Consider the following 13,712-nt stretch of genomic DNA (forward strand, 5'->3'; position numbering starts at 1 on the left):
AGCTCAACAACCATTAAAGAGGTTTGAGAGACCAACCAATACAGAAAGGGGTGAGCAACATTGGAAAACACTAGGGTAGAACTTTGTAAAGGCAAATTGGGATGCGACACTTGATGTAAAGACAACAAAGATGGAGATAAGAATCATCATTAGGAATGAGAAGGAGGAGGTGATGGTAACAGGTTGTGATCAAAGAAGCAATGTTGAGCAACCAGCCATAGTAGAAAGTTATGCACTAAGGAAAACGATGGAAATTTGTAGTGATTTGAACTTTAGCAAAGTGATTTAGAAGGGAATGCACGAGTTATACTTAATACATTCAATGATGTAAATGAAGACCGTTCTTACTATAGAAGGATCATTGAAGACATGAAGAAATTCTTAAACGTTTGGTCTGAGTGGAATGTGCAATTTGTACATAGAAATAAAAACACAGTAGCACGTACTTTAATAAAAGCAGCTGTACACTTAGATGTTGAGAAAGTGTGGATAGAAGACGCTCCTGACATTATATCGAGATGTTTAGAGAAAGACAAAGTTTATAATGAGTGAATACTGAATATAAATAAAATTGATATAGTAATATGGTATATAGAATTTTTCTACAACAAAAAATTTTAAGAGAAAAATAAAATTTCCTTACTTCTTGGGAGTACGAAAACACGGAGAGGGCTCCCAAGGTACACAGATGTACGAGCATTGGCAAGCCAGCCCAAGTGTATATTCTTAAGCCATCCTAGCCCATCCCAACTCTTTTTTTGGGCTTTCTTGGGGTTTTTCTCCTCCGTGCAACCACCACGTGTCAAAACTAGAGCCAATACCCATAAATATCCCACCACTCGAATCTCAGAAAAATCTGGTTTTTTTTTTTTTTACATTTAAAAAATATTTTTGTAATCTCTCTCTCTGTATTGAACTGTTCACTCTACAACGCCATGAGCGCTAGAGCTCTTCTCTACTCCTTATCTGTCACGCCCAACACCCCACCCGATGTTTCAGCCCGAAAGAAAAATTCATGTTCCGATGTCAAACCCAGGTACCCTTTTCCTTTTCGGATTCGGGTACGCACATCCTCCCAAGAATGTTGCTCTGTATTTCGGGTCTCCGCACTTCGAAGTTCCGGGGGGAGAAGAGGCGGGAAAGTGTGGGCTGATGTTAAATCGAAGCCTTACGATATTTCAAGCTCAGCTTCCGATTCTGTGAAGTTTGAGGAGACTCATGACGGCGTCGTGTTGGGGGAGGAAGAGAAGGACAGTTCAGTTCCCTGGTTGGAACGGTTTCCCAAAAGATGGGTCATTGTCGTTTTATGTTTCTCGGCGTTCCTACTCTGCAATATGGATAGGGTAAGTTTCTTTGCTTAATAGTCGAATTATAATATCATGAGAAAGTGTGTGTAGTTAGCCACTACCAGACTGTCACTGTAGGATTGAAGTGGCCGTTAAAGAATATTGGAGTCTTTCAGTTGGCAACTTTGAAAAGATTTTATTTGGCAGGTAAATATGAGCATTGCCATACTTCCAATGTCAGCAGAGTTCAATTGGAACCCAACCACAGTTGGTCTGATACAGTCTTCTTTTTTCTGGGGCTACCTCCTTACTCAGGTATGGTAACACAGTCTTCTCTCAATTGCTTTATCGTTTAAGCGACATAGCTGAGCCCATTGTATATGCAACTGCGCTAAATTCTCATCCATTAGAAAAAAAAAACTGCGTTAAATTCTCACCCATTAGTCTAATGTAACTCGATGTTGAAGTCCTTATTCAGAATTTTGCGTAGAACTATCGAGGTATACTTTTGACCGAAAGTTGAACACAATTCTTTTTTAAAACAATGGTTAAGTAATTAAATTCACCTCCGTTTAGGCTTGCCAGGTAGTAATCATCAGGGCAGATGTTGCAGAGCTCGAGCTTGACACTCTCTTTTTTGTTTATATTTTCTTTGTTCCTGGAAGGATAAAAAATTTTAATTACTTGGTTAAGATTTCTCTAGAGTTCCTTCTAACTTTATAATTTTGAGTGAAAGGTTGCTGGTGGCATATGGGCAGACACAGTTGGTGGAAAGCTGGTCCTGGGATTTGGTGTAGTTTGGTGGTCGATTGCCACAGCTCTCACTCCTATTGCTGCCAAAGCTGGGTTGCCTTTCTTACTTGTTGTTCGTGCTTTCATGGGGATAGGTGAGGTTAGTGCTTCTCCAATTATCTTGTAAAATCTGTGCTTTTTTTTAGGAAAGGAATGTTGTAACATGCGTTTCCCATAATTATGTCACAAAACTTTCCTCGTCTTGAATATGTGCATGACTAATTTAATATTTCTCACAATATGTCAATAGAGATATGATTTACATATCCTTTTTTAGCAAATAATCTTTTTCTTAAAGTATGGTTTCGTTAATTTGGTTCTCCTACAGGGTGTTGCTATGCCTGCCATGAATAATATTTTGTCAAAATGGGTTCCTGTAGCAGAGAGAAGTAGATCATTAGCATTAGTGTACAGTGGGATGTACCTTGGGTCAGTCACTGGCTTGGCATTTTCACCGTTTTTAATCCACCAGTTTGGATGGCCATCAGTCTTCTTCTCTTTTGGTTCTCTAGGTACAGTTTGGTTTGCTGTGTGGCTAAGTAAGGTAAGGTTTGCTGCATTTACGGAAGTATTAAGTTCTATGTTTTTTTTTCATGAAAAAAAAATAATCTCTGAGAACCGAAATTTCAGCTAAAATTGATCACTCACCATACCTATATTTGCTTATATGTCCCCTTTTCTTCTTCTGGGATTTGTTCCTGCAGGCGCATAGTTCTCCTCTTGAGGATCCAGAACTGCTGCCTGAAGAGAAGAAGCTGATCATCTCCAACAGCGTTTCCAATGAACCTGTTAAAACAATACCTTGGGGACTGATTTTGTCAAAACCACCTGTATGGGCCCTAATAGTGTCTCATTTCTGTCACAACTGGGGGACATTTATTCTTTTGACATGGATGCCAACTTACTATAATCAAGTAAGTCTTTCTGCTCATTGTGATTTAGACCCCTAGAATCGGAGGCTGTTGGAATACAACAAGTTCAATTCGTGAATCACTCAAATAATTTCTTGCAATTAAAAAGCCATCAATATTTCTGGATGTGTACAAACTTCAATAAACACTCTGTTACCGATCAAAAAAAATAAACACTCTGTTACCTTCATACTTGGATGAAGCAATGAGATAAACATAAATACTGTGGCTTCAGGGTCCTGGTAAGTAGTTAAGAGGTGAGGTGAGGACTCATAGGCAGACATGATTTACATTAACAGGGAAGGGAAGGGGAGGGGGAAGAGGGAGGGTGTGGTTGGTTTTGGTCTGGTGGCCTTAGCCTTTGGTGGATGATGGAGATCTTTCGATATTGGGCAAGTCTTGTGTGCTGTCTGGTACTCCTGTGAATGATGGAAGAAAAGCTGGATCAGAGTTGCAGAAACAAAAACCTCATTTACTTGGGTTATTGCTTCTCATCGTTTAATGGGCAGTCCCAAGTTGGCAACTTGGCATGTTACTGATCCTTATAAGAGATATCTTTATTACATTGATTGCCTTAAGCATGCTTTTTATCATCTGGATGATGATCTTCTTGTGTGTTATGTGATACAGAAAACTCTGACGCCATGAACCCATGCATTTTTGTGTGGACTGTTGTAATCTCCAGCTTTACTAACTTGAATGCTTGAAGCTATTGGGATGATACTTGCTGTATGAGTTCTTTGTATTGACAGAGAATATGTTACTTTTCATGACTCTCTAGGTCCTGAAGTTCAATCTTACGGACTCTGGGCTAATTTGTGTTTTGCCTTGGCTTACAATGGCATTTTCTGCAAATCTTGGAGGGTGGATTGCTGATACGCTAGTTAGCAAAGGTTTATCTGTGACAAAAGTTCGTAAGGTATAAATAATTTTCTTATAATTAAATATAACATTTCCATATTTTAAGATTTACATCAATTTTTCACAATGCATTTTTCTACAAGGATGACATTTTTTTGAGATTGACAATGAAAAAAGAAACTTGTTCACCTATTAAAATTTTCAAACATTTTGCCAGTTTAAGTCATTTTCCCCATCTTTCTCTCTCTTTCTTTTTTTTTTTTTTGTTTTTTTTTTTCTCAGTTCTTTGCTATCATAAATACTTTTCATATTCTTACCTGCAGATCATGCAAACAATTGGATTTCTTGGTCCTGCTTTCTTCTTAACTCAGTTGAGCCATGTTAATTCTCCTGCAATGGCTGTTCTGTGTATGGCATGTAGTCAGGTTTGCTTCTCATTATATGTTCAAACGGAAAATGAATATAATTTCCACTTGTTATTTATGAAGGCTGTAGGATTCTGAATTTCAGTCAATGTTATTCTGTTCCTTTTCAACGATATGCCTCATCTACAACCTGTTTGAAATTCCAATTTTGTACTTTCATAACACTATTATTTCCACTAATCTTGGGGGGTGGATTGTTTGAAATTTGATTGAGCAACTTGACTACTATGCGGAATTATGTTCTCCTTTTCTGTTTAGAAACAACTAGTTTGAATTATAACGGGATCATTGGTTCACAACTACCTGGAATCGTCCTAACCAATGTCAGTTTCTTTCATCAATAGGGTACTGATGCATTCTCACAGTCTGGCCTATATTCAAACCATCAAGATATTGCCCCTCGATATTCTGTGAGTATTAGTCTTTTAGAACTTGATTTTGTTTGCATGTGCCTTTTATTTGTGGAATTTGAATGTGTTGTGTGATAGTGAAAAATTTAGGTTAAAAAGAAGTGGGTGTAACTTTTGTCTTTCCAATATTTCCTCACAGGGAGTATTACTTGGTCTTTCCAATACTGCTGGAGTACTGGCAGGTGTATTTGGTACAGCGGCAACAGGCTACATCTTGCAACATGGTTAGAACTTCTCTCGTGCGCTTGTAGTATCTACTAAGCCAATATTCAGAGTGTAATTAGGCAAACAATCAGAATAAAAGTATATTGATTTTGGTACAAAAAGGATAAAAAGTTATGTAGACCCGATTTAGAGCTCTGATACAATATTGATTTTTATAGTCCCTAAAATTGCACCCATGCAATTTCCCAATGAGGAAAAGCTGTATAGTGGTGTTCTTTAGATGGTAAGTCTTAATTCAATCCCTTAACCTGTCAACTGGCCTTAACACTCCCTGACCTTGTGTTTTTTATTGGATAAACTGATTCTTATGCTGTCTCCTCCTCTCTTCACATGATTGTAAATTCTCAGGTTCGTGGGACGATGTTTTCAAGGTTTCTGTTGGGCTGTACTTGGTTGGCACAGTTGTTTGGAACCTTTTTTCGACCGGGGAGAAGATCTTGGATTAACTCGGATACCTGATCCTTCATATGCGGCAGTTGCAATCCTGAGATAATGTAGAAGAGTTCAACTGTAAGGAGTATCTGAAAGATGAAAGAGCAAGAGATCAAATTAAAAGGAAAGTACAAAGATCGTCTTGAACGATATTCTTTTGCTGTAATGCAACATAATTTCCCAGATGGAGCATGAAGCTTGAATTTAGAAGTAATGCCTCCACCACTTGGACACCATCTCAGTAGAGAAAGGATTAATAGATATACACAATTAATTACCCTCCTGTAAATGTTGTATTTAAGCTAACACATCAATTTTGCGATTATGTTCATATTTGATTTCAAGAATACTGTTTCATCAATCTTCTTCTTCATCTTCTTTTTTTTTTTTTTTTTTTTTTTGGGCTTCCATGGCTATACTTCTTTCATTCTCCTTTGATGCTACATTTGTCATGATTTACTTTGATTGTTTGCTGTTTATAGTTGACGTGGGATTGCATCACAAACAAATGTCCTTTGCAAAATTGAACAAGAGTATTACAAGAGTAATACTAGGTACAAGTCTCAAATGTAAAAATATGAGATCCATCAAGAAAAAGTAAGCTTTTCACACTTTTCTACGGTGGGATCATCTTTTTTATAAAAGGTTTGCGCGTGATTTATGCATTTAGAGCTTGTATATATCATTTCTCATCGAACAAACATGTCTTTTTTTTCATGTTGTTTACGTCCTGGAATAATGCATGATGCAATGTTTGTATTAAAAAACTAGAAAACATGCAACTTTGTGTAATATTTTATTGACAAAACATGATAAGAAAGAAAACCAATATCTACCGACATGGTATATGAACTTCCCAGACACATTATAAATCTTAGACCAACAACTACTGAACGAGCAGATTCGACTCTCACCAAACCCAACAAACAAAGATTAAAGAAGTATATGACATATGAAAGTTGAAACAACAAATTAAATGACTTTTACAACCTTCCCTTTGACACCCAACATGACAACCAACCGAATTATAACCATATTGCCCCGATCCTGCATCCATTTTCTTCCAGATCAGGTCGCGACCTGTTGACCTTGAAGCTGACGTGGACGCAAGTATACGCGGAGCCCGTTCTTCATGAACAGCGTGAGAGACATCTTCTGCTCTACGCGGTGACCGGGAACAGGCGACAACCGGTACCTCAGAAGCACAGCAGAAGCCACAGACTTCATTTGCAGATAAGCCAAGTCCTTCCCTAAGCAGGTCCTCGGTCCGGCATTAAAGGCCACAAATTTGTAGCCATCTTTTGGCGGTTCGAACCGGTCTCCCTCCGCGGAGAGCCACCTTTCCGGTTTTAAACTCCATGCAGTCCTCACCCCAGATAGTCTTCATCCTCCCGACCGAGTATATTGAGTACGTAACGGTCGAACCGGCAGGTACGAAGGTTCCGTCCGGTAAAACATCGTCCGAAACGACGTACTTGAAGTCCTCCGGCACGGATGGGTACAGTCTCAGCGTTTCTGCCAATGCGGCTTTCAGGTAAACTAGCCTGTCAGCCTCGTCGAACACCAGCGGTTCTTCGATCCATTTCCGGTGGTCGTCGCCACGTGTTTCCTTGAGAACCGTCGATATCTCCTTGATGATGTTGTCCTCAACTTCAGGGTGATGCATCACGAGCCAGAAGAACCAGCTCAGCGCCACCGATGATGTGTCTCGCCCGGCGAGGACGAAGTTCAGAGCGATGCGTTGGAGGACGGACATCGGGAAGGGGTTCCCGTCGACGTCACGCTTGTTCATGAAGCGAGAGAGCAAGTCATCGGACGGAGATTCCTTGCGAGCCGTGATGGCATCGTTCATGTAATTCTCGACGACTTGAAGGCTTTCTTTCAATCTTCGCTCCTTACCAATGCAGAAAACTTTCTCAAACCTCCATAGGAAACCCGGGTAGAGAAGCCGTTGGAGAGTGGCTTCGGTGGCGGTGTCAAAGGCTATGGAAAACGGGTTATTGGGTAGATCCAGAGAAAGCGTTTCTGGGTCTTTCCCGAATGTGAGCCCGCATATGTTATCGAAAGTCAAGCGGAGCAAAAGGTCCTGCAAATCCACTGAAGAGTTATCTTTAGCAGCTTTGTCCAAAATATACCAGAGGCGCGTCCTGATAGTCCGGTTCACCCACCGAGCCATGGCTTGCCTCAGCGTCCGGGTGGTGAACTCCAATGCCGCTGTTTTGCGTTGAATAAGCCATGTTTCGCCGTCGCTGTTGAAAATCCCTTGGCCTAGCAGGTCGTGGAAAGCGGCTTGCCAATCCGGTCCTTTTGGATAGTTCTCGAACCTGGTTCGTAGGACGTGCTCAATGTTCTTTGGGTGACAAGTAACAGTGAAAAACCCTTGCTTGCTAGCCAAGAAAGGAAAAGGCATGGTGCAAGTTTGGTACGTGGCTGAACCGCCGGTTGCGCGAAGGTTACTAGCCATCCAGTCGTGGATTCTACTCCGGTTCAGAAAGAGAGCCGGGAGGCTTCCCACGACGGGCCATACCTTTGGACCGGTGAGCTTTTGGGCTAGGAGATAGAACCAGAAGAGATACGCTGACGCAGCAGCTGCTATGCCAAAGAGAATAGGTAGGGTCTCCATGCGAGCTAGCTAGGGAGGATTACTGAAAGATTGTATATCTTAGATTGATATGGACTGCAAGAGAAAGATCGAAAGATAGTGTTATATATAGATTGCACATAATATTGAAGATGTAGGAGGAGTTGTTGGGAAATTTGGACCATGCATGCATGGGTCGCTGTTTGGTTGTTGACTTGATATATAGGGAAGTTATGCACAGTACTGATAATATATATACACGAAAAGCATCCATACAATTTGTTATTTTAGTTTCTCTACTAATTTCTAGTCACCTAAGTAGGTGAAGCTACACTCATTATCTTACCGATGTAGCTTTCCTAAATATCTAGATGTTCTTTCCAATTAGTATTTTAATTTATAAAACTAGATCATGCAACGTACCTTTTGTGGTTTCAGTTTATAAACTCCATGGTTCCTGCAGCTTCCCTTGAGTACGAGCTCTGTACGTATCTGATAATACTGCCAGTACTAAGGTTAGATACAATACTTTCAAGATGTTTCTTTGAAACAAATGAAATTCACTAAAAAAAAATTGATTTTTTCACATGGATTCCATATTTTTCCTACTTTTTTTTCGTAAGGAGTTAGCGATCTTACGCAATACTCTACTGTATAAATCATTTTTTAATGAAAAAATCTATTTGAAAACATGTGTGCAAAGCATACCCTATATTTAATTGACATGGCAAGAATTGATTTGCTAGGAACACTTAAAATGATCTCTAGCAAATCAAATATTGCCATGTCATGAATTAAACGGAGGGTGTGCTTTGTACACTAGCTTCCATGTAGAAGAACCGTTCTTTAGCTAATATACCATATGAAAAATTTTAAACATAAGCCACACACTTCTATACACCACTTAAGAATATGTGATTGTATTGTTTTCTAGCTTTAATGAAGGGTAAAATGATAAAATCACATATTTTTAAGTGGTGTATGTGCAGAGTGTGGAACTTCTGTGCAACACAACTCAATACCATATATATGATCTTTTCACGAAGAACTACTAGCTAGCAACTGTGTTCAAGTAAATACAATCAACTTTTAGTAATCACATAATTAATTTTGTAGTGATCTTCTAATTAGCACGAATTAATGTTACGAGGGAAAAAAATCACAACTAGTTGGGTGATCGTGTCATATATGTCTAGGGTATAAATCGTGCTCACTCGGTACTCCCCAAGTAGCTAGTCATGATGTTCTTTTTGCAACCATTATTTCATAATTATTTTTCGTGAATTGGTAGACTAACTATTAAGAATATTATATATATTAATCTTATTTGCCTGCCCAACAATGGGGATTGGCCCTTAATTTGGGATTTACTGATAGATTTAATTGATCTTTAGCGTATGTCTATGAGATCAGGAGCAGTAGTATAGTTTTACCTAACTATAGCAAGAGTACTACCGATTCCTTCCTGAGCTAGCTTTACAAAGCAGTCCTCCTTTCTCTTTTCTCGAATTTCTCGCTGACCCATTTTTTTTTTTCCTGTTTGAGAGAGAGAGAGAGAGAGGATCAAGGACATTAATTAGTTAGAGATGGTGTACCCGCAATGAGAAAATGGGTTTGTTGCAAAACCTGGAAAAAAAGAGATCGAGTGCATGATTTTGTAAAGCTATTTGAAGAAATTAGAGATGATAAAAGATTATCTGTGGGCGGGAGGAATTTATAATTGCACATTGACTCTCTTGTGAGTAAGTAGTTCTGAGTGGAAAGGAAACGTTGCAGTGAAGAAATGAAACACACATGATAACTTAGGGTACGTAACCAAACCTACCCCATGATTTCTGCACTCGATCGCGCGACTCGTATAATATCCAATTAACCCTCTCTTTGCATTATTGCAAAAGAGAGAAAGAAAGAAAAAAAAAAAAAAAGGAAATTAATGTTATTTACATCATATATACATATATATATATATATAAACTGAGTCAAACAACTTAGGCATATCACGTCCATGCACATTGATTTGTCACTCTTTTTAATTTATGTGTTCAGTTTTACTGGTACGTACGTCCACAACCACCACAACCATATAGCGTACGATTTCGGCTAATTCGTGCCACATGGCACTGACCATGCCATGGCGGCTGACCATGTCATGAGTTCATCTCTCATGGTATAATATCCCATTGACTTTACTTCTCAATTAATTTTAAGATTTAAAATGGTATAGATCATAATGATGTATATAAGATATATATATATTAATAATGACACATATGCATAGCCCAAAGAAAGACACAATAAAGCGATAGACGCATAAGGTAAAAAACGACGTAAAAGCTGTTACTAGAAGGAGAATATAATTGCTCAATTCTTATACCACTACATACGAGTACCTTCTGCTATTTATAGATATAAAGGAATGAGTAAAACAATAATAAGACAAAAATATTTACAGCTCACTATAACAGATTTATACTCCTCTGCTTTCGCACGATGCTTGCATTTGGTCGATCATTTTTCTTGCAAATATCATTTTCCTATAATCTTAATATTCCTCTGCAAGATGAAGAGTAAATATTGATGACTCCCATCTTGGATAAAAGCTACTGAACGTGGGTGAGTGGAGAGGCTTTGTGAGTAAATCAACCAGTTGAGCAGAGGAGAAAACATGAGAAGTAAGCACTTGCTCAGCTGAGATTTTCTCTCGGACTAGATGGCAGTCAATTTCAATGTGTTTTGTGTGCTCGTGAAAAAGGGGTTCGTGGCAATGTGCATGGCAGCTAAGTTATCACAATAGAGAGTAGCTGGTTCTGTGATGGACACTCGTAAATCATTAAGCAAATAACAGAGCCAAGTGAGTTCGCATACAGCTGCTGCCATGGCTCTGTATTCAGATTCAACAGATGATCTTGATATAGTGTTCTATTTCTTCGACTTCCAGGAGACAAGGGAGTTGCCAATAAACACGCAAAATCCGGTGGTTGATCTTCGTGTATCTGGGCAGTCGGCCCAATTAGCATCTGAGTAAGCCATGTGGTCCATCTTCGAATTGGTAGGAAAAAAATGCCTTGTCCTGGTGTACTCTTGACATACCTGAGGACTTTGATGATAGCATCATAATGAGGGACTCTCAGCGTTGCCACGAACTGACTAAGTAGGTTGACACTGTAACTTAAGTCTGGCCGTGTATTGGTTAGATAAAGAAGCTTACCAACCAATTTACGGTAGAAAGGAGGATCATGAAAGAGTGCACCTTCATCCTTTTGAGCTTGATGTTAGGCTCCATTGGTAATGGAGAAGGTTTAGACGCCAATAAGCCCGTTTCAGCCAATATATCTAGTGCGTATTTGCGTTGGCAAAGTTGGATTCCAACTTGTGAGCGTCCCACTTCCATTCCAAGGAAGTAATTAAGTGAACCGAGATTTTTTATCTTGAATTTTGTCTCCAGAAATTGTTTCACAGCAGTGCTTGAAGTAGTGTCTGAACTCATTAGAATGATATCATCGACATAGACGAGCAAGGCTACAAAGGAAGTGGGCTTGCATTTTGTGAAGAGACTGTAATCCGCTTTGGATTGAACAAACCCAAATTTGGCTAGAGAGGAGACGAGCTTGTTGTTCCATTGCCTAGGTGCTTGCCACAGGCCGTAAAGACTTTTTTTTAGGCGACAAACTTGGTTGGTTTTTGCTGCAAAATGGCTAGGAGGTGGCTTCATATAAAGTTCTTCGTCAAGGTCACCATACAAGAACGCATTATTAACATCTAACTGCTGGAGGTCCCAACCTTTGATGGCAGCAATTGCTAGAAAACATCAAATAGAAACTAGTTTAGCAACTGGTGAAAAAGTGTCATGAAAATCAATACCTTCACGTTGGGTGAACCCCTTTGCAGCCAAGCGAGCCTTAGCTCGTTCTATTGTCCCGTCAACTTTGAATTTGTATTTGTAAATCCATTTGCAATCAATTGGTTTCTTGGTAGGAGGTAAGTCAACAATGGTCCAAGTCTCATTGAGCTCAAGTGCAGTAAGCTCTTGCTCCATTGCCTCACGCCAAATTTGGTGTTTGATGGCTTGTGTGTATGTAGCAGGTTCAGTATGGAGAGAAACTGAGGTGGTGAATGCTCGAAATTTGGGTGAAAGTGAAGCATAGGATATTACAGAAGAAATGGGAAATAATATGTCCGAACCTTTGTTGGATGATGAATCAGGAGCTGACGCCTTAGATGTTGACTAGTGGGTGTCATGTGCTGTGGCTTGTTGGCAATGGAAGTCACGGAGGTAAGCAGGGGCCCTTCTTGTGCGAACTGATCTGCGTAGAGGTTGAGGTGTAAGTTCAGGAGGTGAGGGTGTAGGTGACTCTTCGTGGTCATCATGAGTGGGGTTAAAAGGTGAGAGAGTTGTGTCTATTACGGGTGATTGAATGTACTGAGAAGGTGATGAGGAAAAAGTGATGGGGTCACAATGTGTAGGTGTGGGTATCTCTTCATGGTCTGTATGAATAAAATCAAGTGGTGAGGGAGTGGTGTCTATGAAGGGTGTGTGAGCGTGCTGAGAAGGTTGTGAGGGGAAATGTTGGTGTCGATTAATTTCTGAGGTGGTGGGGAAGATGGTCTGGTGGTGTTTTTGAGTGGAAAAATTTCTTCATGAAATGTAACATCACGTGAGAGAAAGATTTGGTTGGTTGTAAGGTCAAGCATTTTGTATCCCTTTACACCATATGGGTATCCAAGGAACAAGCATTTTCGTGCTCTTGGTTCAAATTTAGTGCAGGCATGGGAGAGGGTAGAGGCAAAACATAAGTAGTTGAACACCTTTAAATGTGAGTAGGAAGGCTTGATTTTCTATAGAAGTTCAAAAGGAGTTTTGTGGTTGAGGATTGGAGTGGGCGTTCTATTGATCAAGTAAACTGTCGTAATGACAAAATCAGTCCAGTATTTTATGGGCAATCCGAATTGAAATTTTAGGACCCTTGCGACATTAAGAATGTGTTGGTGCTTGCGCTCAGCAAGGGCATTTTGCTGTGGTGTCGCGACACAAGTTATTTGGTGTAAGACTCCTTTGGAGTTATAGAAAAAAGACATTTGAAATTCTGCACCATTGTCAAAGCGAAGTATTTTGATTTGAGTGTTGAATTGGGTTTCGACAATTGAAAAGAAATTTTGAAGTGAGGTTCTAGCTTCGGATTTGGCCTTTAACAAATAAACCCAGGTGCATCTTGTAAATTGATCCACAATGATAAGAAAATATTTAGCACCATTGTGTCCTTGAGTCGAATTTGGACCCCAAATATCAACAGAAATAATATCAAATGGGTGATCAACTTTGTTTTCTGATTGAGAAAAAGGAAGTTTGTGTTGTTTGGCAAAATGACAAATATCACAAGAAATTTTGGAATTAGTCGAGAGTCTGAAACTGGCATTGCTAATGTCATGCAATATATGTTGAGTCATTGAACTATGGCCAAGTCTATAATGCCACAACGTAAATGGATCAAACTTGGTGACTATAATTGTGTTAACAGAAATTGAGGGAAACATAGTATAAAAGAAAGATTGTAAGGTATTCGGGTTGGGTCTTGCAAGCTGAAGATGATACAAGCCATCACGCACCATCCCCACTCCAGTCGTCATCCAAGATGAAAGGTCCTGGATATAGCATGAATGTGAAAGAAAAATTAGACAGCAATTGGAATTATTTGTCAAAGATTTTGCAGAAATGAGATCGAAAGAAAATTGAGGAACACATAATACATTTTGAAGAATTAATTGGTCAAAGAGATGAACATCACCAATGT

At 39.4% G+C, this 13,712-nt stretch overlaps 2 protein-coding genes across 3 annotated transcripts; one reads left to right on the top strand and one right to left on the bottom strand.

The window, feature by feature from the left end:
- The first annotated feature begins 865 nt into the window (after positions 1 to 865).
- Positions 866 to 5,705, top strand: LOC121239060 (probable anion transporter 1, chloroplastic). Of its 2 annotated transcripts, none has more exons than XM_041136180.1 (10): positions 866 to 1,343; positions 1,494 to 1,601; positions 2,023 to 2,178; positions 2,407 to 2,622; positions 2,783 to 2,992; positions 3,771 to 3,908; positions 4,174 to 4,275; positions 4,620 to 4,685; positions 4,825 to 4,909; positions 5,259 to 5,705. In XM_041136180.1, the coding sequence occupies exons 1-10, from the start codon at positions 936 to 938 to the stop codon at positions 5,354 to 5,356; spliced, it is 1,587 nt and encodes a 528-aa protein (XP_040992114.1). In that variant the 5' UTR covers positions 866 to 935; the 3' UTR covers positions 5,357 to 5,705. The 2 variants fall into 2 exon arrangements, with proteins under 2 accessions (XP_040992114.1, XP_040992115.1); XM_041136181.1 differs by having other exon boundaries at positions 1,202 to 1,343; positions 1,425 to 1,601.
- A 414-nt stretch (positions 5,706 to 6,119) lies between these two features.
- On the bottom strand, positions 6,120 to 8,040 carry LOC121239061 (cytochrome P450 86A1). The gene is given in 2 exon segments (XM_041136182.1): positions 6,120 to 6,692; positions 6,694 to 8,040. Coding segments are annotated over 2 exon segments (1,554 nt in total). The 5' UTR covers positions 7,966 to 8,040; the 3' UTR covers positions 6,120 to 6,410.
- Positions 8,041 to 13,712: the final 5,672 nt, after the last annotated feature.

The sequence above is a fragment of the Juglans microcarpa x Juglans regia genome, chromosome 7D, assembly GCF_004785595.1.
Source record: "Juglans microcarpa x Juglans regia isolate MS1-56 chromosome 7D, Jm3101_v1.0, whole genome shotgun sequence".
Classification (NCBI taxonomy): Eukaryota; Viridiplantae; Streptophyta; class Magnoliopsida; order Fagales; family Juglandaceae; genus Juglans; species Juglans microcarpa x Juglans regia.